General features: G+C 30.9%; 1 protein-coding gene across 1 annotated transcript; it reads left to right on the top strand.

Moving 5' to 3' along the window:
- The first annotated feature begins 6,982 nt into the window (after positions 1-6,982).
- On the top strand, positions 6,983-9,120 carry LOC135963139 (uncharacterized). Its single transcript, XM_065514909.1, has 2 exons — positions 6,983-7,233; positions 7,845-9,120. The coding sequence occupies exons 1-2, from the start codon at positions 6,983-6,985 to the stop codon at positions 9,118-9,120; spliced, it is 1,527 nt and encodes a 508-aa protein (XP_065370981.1).
- The last annotated feature ends 998 nt before the right edge of the window (positions 9,121-10,118 follow it).

The following is a 10,118-nucleotide window of genomic DNA, read 5'->3' as shown; positions in this document are numbered from 1 at the left end:
GCTTCGCCACCCCAATTAGAAGAAAGAAATAGTACTAGCAAGTCTCACTTTGTGAATCTAATTGTAAATGTCTAATTTCATATTTCTGGGTCCATTATTATAGAAAATGCAAAATGTGTTCCTAATTTAAAATTTTTAGGTTTATTATTATAAAATACTCAAAAAGTACCATTGCAATAAGGAAATAGTACCATTGATTATCACTTTTAAATTCGCATTTACTAAACCATAACCCGTCAAGTTTGAATTTTAGATTTGTATATCATTTCCTATATTATCAACTAATTTTGTTTCTATAATACTTAATATTTAATAAATTATCACAAAACCGAACCGATCGCTTTTTAATTTTTTAAAACCGAAACCGCGGTTTTGAAATTCCATTTACCATTAGAATAAACAAAAAGTACCAAAAAGTAGCCACTTGTGGATTCCCACTCACTCTGGTCCATATAACCTTTATTTCATGTTTCTAGGTTCATTTGAGAAGGAATTACAAAAAGTACCAATCGAATAAAGAAAAAGTACCACAAAGTCTCCCCCTAGAATTCCCACTTACTTAGGACCATATATGCTTAATTTCATGTTTCTAAGTTCATTGTTATAGAAAATTCAAAAAAGTACCATTAGAATAAACAAAAAGTCTCCCCCTAAAAGTACCAATTACCCTTTTCTTCCTTGAACACCCCTCAAGTTTGAAATTTAAAAATATTCCATTTTGCCAAAATTGTTTATGCTACAGTTTATGCAAAATTGTTTATGCATGTCTGAAAATATTAAAATCTGTGTTAATGTGCCCAAGAATAAATAAGTTTTAAAAAAAGTACCAAACTGTTTACCCGAATTTGGCCCAATATACACCTTGGTACTCGAGTTCCAAATAACACCCTGTTAGTTAATTTTTGTATGAATCCAGGAACCAACGTTAAAAAAATTATCAAAATTGGCTTAATAATTTCAAATATAATGTATTTTCCCGATTATCCCCTTTTTGGTACATTTTTTATCCCCATTGAGGTGGTACAATTTTATTCAAATAAATTTCTGTAACGTGGTGGGAGCTCATAATAAAATATTCGTATGTCTATGTCAAATAATAGAAAAATATATTTTATGAAAAAGTACTAAAAATAAACACAATTTTTATCCCTTAAGGTTTCGAATTTCCAAAAAGTACCAAACATATATTTTTTATTTTTTGATAAGTAAAGAATACGATTTAAAATTTGATTCTATGTTTATTGGTTTAAAAGATACATAGGGTGCCAAAAAAGTACTAAAATACAGTTTTTACCCGTTTTCTCCCCTAAAAGTTTCGAATTTCGAAAAAGTACGAAACACCCGTCAGCTTATTTTTTGAATAGAGTAACATGCAATTTTAAGTTTTTTTGTACCTTTATTAGTTTTTAAGATATAAGGTTACCGAATTTACCCGTTTTTACCCTTTTTTACCCCCTAAACGTTCGAATTTCCAAAAGTCCCTTCTTATCGTGTCGTTTTGGGGAGGGAGGAACCCACAATTAAAATTTCATGATTCTAGCTTCAGCCGTTTGGGCTGTGCGATGATGAATCAGTCAGTCAGTGAGTCAGTAACGTTACTCTTTTATATACATATATAGATTAGAGTAACTTCGGGTATTGTGGACTATGTGTCTAATGTGGACCAGTGTCTATTTTCAGAAACTATTGAAGGTATGATAAAACTGATTTGTCGTACATTTTACAATTTGTTTGAAACGACAATTGCATATTTGCTTTCATGAGTAATTGATATATTGGCTTTTTATTCTTGTATTGAAATTAATGCGCGTGCTCAACATTTTTTTCGGCTCAAGTAAGAAACAAAATTTGGTACAGTTACTTGGTAGAACTTAATGTTTGGTTGTTTTATATAGTTAAAGTGGATACGTAGTTTTGCATATATTTGGTAAGAATTTAAGCACATTTAGATTATTATGTAAAAATTCGTGTAATGTGGACCACTTAAATTACTTGATTATGTACTACTGGTCCATATTACCCGACAATAACTATGTACTTTGTAAGTAATCTATCTAAGCCAAGAACGCGACTTTTTTGTTTGTATTAATAAAAATATATTGAAATTAAATTTTTTAATCATTCATTATTAGCTGGTTCATGAATTTTATGTATTAAATGCTAGTCCACATTACCCTCATATAGTGGTCCATATTACCCTCCAATTTTTATAATGCTGGTTTTTGGGTTCCTTACAATATTTTCACATAAATTTTTTATCCTTTGACGGAAAAAATTTTCAACTGCAAAAACAATTAGAGAATACATTATCTAATTTATTGCTTCACAACTTTTTTAATATCCATATATACTGTGGCCAAAATTAAGAAAAAACAAAACGGTAGTCCACATTACCCGAAGTTACTCTACATATTTATTGAGTTTCTAAAACTAAAATTTGTATCAACATTTTAATAGGATTGCAAATACATATTATTAACAATTTGATCCACATTTATTCCGAACATTTTTTTAGTTTAGATATGTTAATTTTTAGTCTTACAAAAAAATTCAAGTCAATATCTCAATTATATTCAAAAATATTTACACTAATGAATAATCGTTATTTCGTATTACATACTTGACAATAAAATAACTAGCAGCATCCTAATAGCCAAAAAACAATAAATATCAATGCAACTATAGCAGAGCAACCAAAGAAATGTAAATTGCTGCCAGAGAAAATTGCTAGCACAACAAAACAAAAACGAATGCTGACGCGCAATATTAGTTCGGCAAAAAAGTGTGTATGCTACTATAGCACGAATATATATTTTGGTTGTTGTGCTACAATAACGAGTTGACAACTGGTTGTATCTGCTACTAGAAATTGCAAACTAACATTGCAATTTGTACAGTAATATATGAATAGTAACAGCAATTTATATTAGCAGAGTTATACAAAATTATAATAGTAACTATATTTTTAGTATGCAGATGATAAAAATGTATATTTACTGCAATTGAGGGCTAATATAGTAGCAATTGTAAACCCTGTGAATAACAATACTCATACTCTCTTCAATCTGCTCCTAATATAACTGTGAAAGAAGAAAAAGAAAACAACGAAAACATGCACAGTGGGTTATATCAATAAAAAATTTGGTGAAAATTTAAAAATACACAATTATCAATAAATTACTGATAAATGAATAATAATTACTGGTATTAAAGAATATTAAACGAATTAATTGTTCTCAATAAATACAGCAAGTAATTTAAACTCAATAAATAAAAATATAAAAAAAATTACATAGCAGCGAAAAATATATGAGCAGTGAAAGGGAGTCAGAATTAAGAGAAACTAATAAATTAGTTAAAGCTAAGCGGTTGGTTTAAGCTCTTCGGTGGTGTGTTTTACATTTTTATGTCAGCTAAACGAAAAATAAAAGAAATTATTTGCAATTATTTAGAATTAATTTGATCAATAAAAATTCAACAGCCAAATCTCTTTGGAAAAATTTTTAAAATTAAATAAAAGTGAATCTCTTTCAGAGTGGCAATTTAAAAGCACAGTGAAAAAAAAAAGAAATTAACAAATTAAAATTTGTGCACATTTAAGCAATTCCTTGCAAATAACTTTATAATATTTTTGGCAAATTAATAAATTTTGAAAATAAAGCAATTGCTTGCTTCTCAGTACAGTGAGTGAAAAAATTTATGAAAATTTTTGGTAATTTACAAAATTCAAATACAGTGACTAGAAAAAGTTACGAAAAATTTTTGGCAATTTACAAAATATAAAATTAAAGCAATTGCTTGCTTTTAAAAATACAGTGAGCAAGAAAATTTATCAAAAAAAAAAAATATTTTTTTTTGCAATTTACAAATTTTAAAATTAAAGCAATTGCTTGCTTCTAAATACAGTGCGGAAAAATTTATCAAATTTACGAAAATTTTTGGAAATTAATAAATTTTAAAAATAAAGCAATTACTTGCTTTTAAATACAGTGAGCGAAAATTTTTTACAAAATTTAAGAAAAGTTTGGCAATTTACAAAATTCAAATACAGTGACTAGAAAAAGTTACGAAAAATTTTTGGCAATTTACAAAATTTTAAATTAAAGCAATTGCTTGCTTTTTAAAAAAACAGTGAGCAAGAAAATTTATCAAAATTTAAAAAAAAAAAAAAAATTTTTTGGCAATTAACAAATTTAAAAAAAACAAGTAAGAGTGCTATATTCGGCTGTGCCGAATCTTATATACCCTTCACCAAATTATACTTGAAAATTTTAAATATTTTTAGGTAAACAAAATTAAATTTTTTTTCCAGTTGTTTTTTGAATTTTTTGGAAAAAAAATTTTTTCGATTGTTATTTTAAATTTTTTTTTTTAAATTTAAAAAAATTTTTTTTTTTAAATTTTAAAAAAAATTTTTTTTTTTAAATTTTAAAAAAATTTTTTTTTAAATTTTAAAAAATTTTTTTTTTAAAATTTTAAAATTTTTTTTTTTTAAATTTTTTAAATTTTTTTTTTGTTTTTAAAATTTTTTTTTTTTTTAAAAAAATTCGGGTTCAAAATTTTTTTCCCGATTTTGACCCATTGTAGGTCCAACTTACTATGGTCTTATATACGTCGTTGCAAATGTTTTTGAAATATCTATCATTAGATATCCATATTGTCTATTAATGTCTTAGTAATCCAGATATAGGTAAAAAATAGGTCAAAAATAGAGGTTGTCTTGGTTTTTTCCTCATATCTCAGCCATTTGTGGACCGATTTTGCTGATTTTAAATAGCAAAATTCTCGAAAGCATGTCTGACAGAATTATTGAAGATTTGGATCCCGAAGATATCTGGGGTCTTCAGAAAACTGATTTCAACAGACAGACAGACAGACAGACAGACAGACGGACAGACAGACAGACAGACGGACATGGCTTAATCGACTCCGCTATCTATAAGGATCCAGAATATATATACTTTATAGGGTCGGAAATGAAAAATGTAGAAATTACAAACGGAATGACAAACTTATATATACCCTTCTCACGAAGGTGAAGGGTATAATAAAGCAATTGCTTGCTTCTTAATACACTGAACAAAAAAAAAATTTTCGAAAATTTTTGGCAATTAAGAAAAAAAAAATTTTTTTTTTAATACAGTGAAAAAATTTTTTTTGGCAATTAATACATAATAAAGAAAATACTAAGCAATCTCTTGTTTTTAATACAACAAAACATTTTTTATGAAAATTTACAAAAAGCCTATACAAAGTTTTGAAGGTCAAGCAATTTCTTGCTTTCATAATATTTAATAATTCAAAATTTTTAAAATAAAGAAATTTACGACTTTACAATAAGTCAATTAAATCACACATAAAACAAAAATTTTGAAAAATACTGTTTTTTGACAAAACAAAATCCGAAATCTTGTAATTTTCATAAAAAATTGTTTGTCTATTACTAAGACAGTTTATTGCTGCAAATTTATTACTTATATTCCACATAATCTATATTGAAAAACATATTCGGAAGTAACTTCTTGTTCCGTTTATATAAACATTTTTTCTTCGAAATTAATTTTGCGGTCATCTTTAAAGAAAATCTTTTCTTTAAAGTCATTTTTTGCTTTACAACTAAGCAAAAAATATTTTTTTTTTTTACACTTTCTTACTTTTAACTCACATTTTACAAAACAGCTATTTACTTGCGTCCTTTATTAAACGTCTACTTAATTGCGTAAGTAAAGTTTAGACATCCATTTACTATCACGTATTACAATTATACAGTCCACTTTTTATACTCAAAATTATTACAATTACTAAAAAAAGGGAAAATCCGTAACAAAGGATTTCTATTCTCTACAAAGTGTCCGAATTACAAAGGATTTACTTTTAAAAATTATTGAAATTCGAATTACAAAGAATTCAATATTAATCAGTGAATTTCCGATTCACATAAATACAAAGTGCTTTCACGAAGCAAATAATTTGATTATCAGTCTCAATTGGTCGACATCCCAATTAAATCTATTTTGAAATTCGAATTACAAAGAATTCAATAGTACTCAGTGAATTTCCGATTCACATAAATACAAAGTGCTTTGACGAAGCAAATCATTTGGTTATAAATCTCAATTGGTCTACATCCCAATTAAATATATTTGAAATTTGAATTACAAAGAATTCAACCTTACCCAGTGAATTTCCGATTCACATAAATAAAAGGTGCTTTTACGAAGCTAATAATTTAATTACAAATCCATTTTGATTAAGTAAAACTTTAAAACTTAATCGTAAAAATGGAAAACCTTCAAAATCGATTTGCATTTGATGCAAAAACCCTCATCTCACTTTGTAAGAAAAATGCCGATCAAGATCTCTCGAATCAAGCAGATGCTCTTTTAGACATCAGAATGAAAGATATTGATTCGCGCTGGGAAAAAGTAGAAAAATCTTACGAAGAACTGCTAAGCTAAGTGAAGAGATTAAAGCTACTGCCCAAGAGCAATACGACTCGTGTGTTGATATATATTATTTAACAATATCGAAAATCCTAAATCTGGTAAAACCAACGAAAATTAGTATCGAAGCGCGTGAAAGTATAGGCCCAACATTTCCTAATCCCCCTAATAGTAACTTCAATTCTGGACTGAAGCTTCCACCATGTGACACTCAAATTTTCTCTGGAGGTTATGAGGACTGGCCTGCATTTCGTGATATGTTCACGGCAGTTTACATCAATCACCCAAGGCTCACAAACGCTGAAAAACTCTATCATCTTAGAAACAAAACAACTGATACTGCTGGGGCAATTGTAAAAAGGTTCACACTTACCGACGACAATTTCGAACTAGCCTGGAACGCTCTGAAGTTGCGATACGAAAACGTTCGTGTACTGGTGGATAACCAAATTAGGAATCTTTTCAACATTCCCGCAGCCGTAAAAGAGGACAGCGAGTCTTTACAAAGGATCCACAGCTCCGTAACTGATAGCTTAGCAATGCTCAAAGGTTTAGGCGTTTCAACAGATGGTTGGGATCCAATGTTAGTTAACTTAGTTTACTCGAAATTACCCCACGAAACTTTAGCGCATTGGGAGCAATCTTTAAATGCCAGTAGGAAATTACCACCTTGGTCAGATTTAAGTGATTTTCTCTTAAAAAGATGTGAAGTGGTAGAAAGAATTTCTACTATAAAGATTACGAAATCTCCTTCTCTCAACAATAGTGATTCTCAATCACCGATTCAGATGTACGCATCTCAGGAAAAAATCAATTTAAAGTGCAATTTAGGAAACTTTCTATTCAAGAAAGAGTAGATTTCATATTCAAAAATCAATTTTGCAACAATTGCCTTTCACCATCCCACACTAAAAAACATTGCACAAGCAAAAATACTTGTCTAAATTGTAACAAACAACATCATACATTGCTTCACATGCGTGCATTTAATCCTTTTCGGAAAAATAATAACGATCAGTTTAAAAATGGTCAAACGAATCCGGATAATAAGTCTGATCCCAAAAACTCAAATAGTCGCTCTTATGATTTAAATGAGGCGGATCAAAGACCGTCCACTTCGCAGGCAATTAAACATAAAATTAACGCAAATTATGCTACAGACAGCACAAATATTTTATTACGAACTGCATTAGTTCAGATTGAATCCAGAGGGGAACTGTTCACAATCCGTGCGCTGATAGATCCCGGTTCAGAAAGAACTTTTCTCTCGGAAAAAATTCAAAAACGACTCAACTTACCATCAAGAAAATCTTATTCTGAAATTGTCGGAATTGGAGGCCAATGTCAAACAGCAGAAAAAGAATGTGACATAGTCCTGGTATCAAAAATAAAAAATTTCAGATTTTCGGTAACAGCCATTGTGCTACCAAAAGTAACGAACCAAATTTCCTCCACCTTATTTGATGTTACAAGTACAGCTAATCTTCCTGATCTTGATCTAGCCGATCCTCACTTTAACATATCGTCACCTATCGACTTAGTTCTGGGAAATGACAGCGAACGCTTTATAAATCTGGATGGAATTAGAAGAGATGTGTGTGGTTCGGCCACAGCATACAAAACAGTATTTGGATGGGTTCTCAGTGGTTCGGTTCAAACAAAACCTATATTTTCGTTTTCAACAAGTGTCAAATCAGCAGAAGATAATAATTTAGATAAATTGATCCGGAAATTCTGGGAGCAGGAAGAGATACCGTCAGCCCGTCCAATCTCCTCTGAAGATGAATATTGCGAACAACTCTACAGCCAAACGACGAAACGGTTACCTAATGGTCGTTATATGGTCAGATTGCCATTCCGACAAGATTTTCCAGAGACTAGATTCCTTGGCCCATCAAGATTTGTCGCTCTAAGTCAATACGTTCGGCTGGAGCAAACTTTAACAAAAGACCCTCTACTACAGAATCAATATAATGAAGTACTCAAAGAATATATTACCTTAGATCACATGGAAGAAACAACGTCAAAGGAATTCTTTTCAAATGAGAAATGCGACTCTTTTTACCTCCCACATCATGCAGTAGTTCGTCCCGAAAGCAAAACGACCAAAGTTAGAGTAGTGTTCAATGCGTCCCGTAGAACAAAATCTGGGTTTTCACTAAACGATGTTTTATACACAGGTCCCACACTGCAAGCAGATCTAATGACAGTAATAATAAATTGGCGGTTTTATAAATTTGTATTTAATGGTGACATACAAAAAATGTATCGTCAAATATTAATAGATCCAATAGACAGACCATTCCAGCGAATACTTTTCCAAAAGTCCCCCCGGGAGGCTGTCAAAGATTACCAAATGAAAACTGTTACATTTGGAGTCAATTGTGCACCGTTCCTTGCCATTAGAACTTTACTTCAATTGGCCTCAGATTCTCAAGATCAGTTCCCAAAAGCAGCAGTAATACTGCAAAAAGAAACTTATGTCGATGACATTCTTACTGGAGGTCATTCGATAGAAAGCGCATTAGAATCACAAGCTCAACTTATAAAAACGCTAGAATCCGCTGGTCTTTTACTCAAAAAGATCACTGCAAACAACTCCCAGTTGTTAACTTCTTTCCCAAAGAAGATTTATATGATTCAGACTTTCTTAAATTCCACGACGCTAGTACAATGAAAGCTCTCGGCATTCGTTGGAACGCATTAACTGATTCCTTCAGTTATTATTTTGAGCCTATCCCTCAGGCATCACAAATAACAAAAAGAAAAATCGTATCATCCGTTGCCAAGTTGTTTGACCCCGCTGGCTGGATCTCTCCAGTAGTTGTCAAAGGGAAAATTCTAATTCAACAGCTTTGGCTAGAAAAGATTGATTGGGACGATTTGGTAAGTCCAGAGTCTCTCCGAACCTGTAATGAAATTATAAATGATTTACAAAAAATTCAAGAAATCCAAATTCCTCGTTGGATTCAGTTCACTCCCGTGGACAACATTCAAATACATGGGTTCTGTGATGCCTCTAAATTAGCCTATTGTGCTGCCATATACATCCGAATAGAAACGTCTTCCTCAGTCGTGTTCTCCAATTTGTTAGTAGCTAAAACTAAAGTAGCGCCATTAGCCTCAATCACTCTACCTAGACTGGAACTTTCTGGCAGCGTTATGCTCGCAAAACTAGTACATCATACCATCACGTCACTTAACCTGTCTAATGCCGAAATAATTCTATGGTGTGATTCATCAATTGTCTTAGGATGGCTCGCAAAACCACCAGCTACTTGGAAAGAAATTTATGTGGCTAATCGTATTGGACAAATTCATACGCTACTTCCAAATGCAAAATGGCGTCATGTACCAACACACTGTAATCCTGCTGACCTAGGCTCAAGAGGTTGCAGACCTCAGGATCTCATCGGTAACACTCTTTGGTGGCATGGGCCTGCTTGGCTAATAAATCCAAAAACTGAATGGCCACGGAATAACCCATTAAATTCGTTTAAATCTTATGAAAAAAGTTCCAATAATGTTATAGAAAAAGGAAACTTACAGGTTCCCACCAGTAGTTTTCATATTTCTCTTCTCCCTGAAGATATACTTAAAAGATTCTCATCTTATACTAGAGCTTTAAGAGTTTTAGCCTACGTCTTTCGATATATAAGACGATTTAAAAGTTCG

Source organism: Calliphora vicina, unplaced genomic scaffold (genome assembly GCF_958450345.1).
Source record: "Calliphora vicina unplaced genomic scaffold, idCalVici1.1 scaffold_69, whole genome shotgun sequence".
Classification (NCBI taxonomy): domain Eukaryota; kingdom Metazoa; phylum Arthropoda; class Insecta; order Diptera; family Calliphoridae; genus Calliphora; species Calliphora vicina.
The sequence above is the reverse complement of the archived record's forward strand: the minus strand, read 5'-3'. Positions and strand labels throughout refer to the sequence as shown.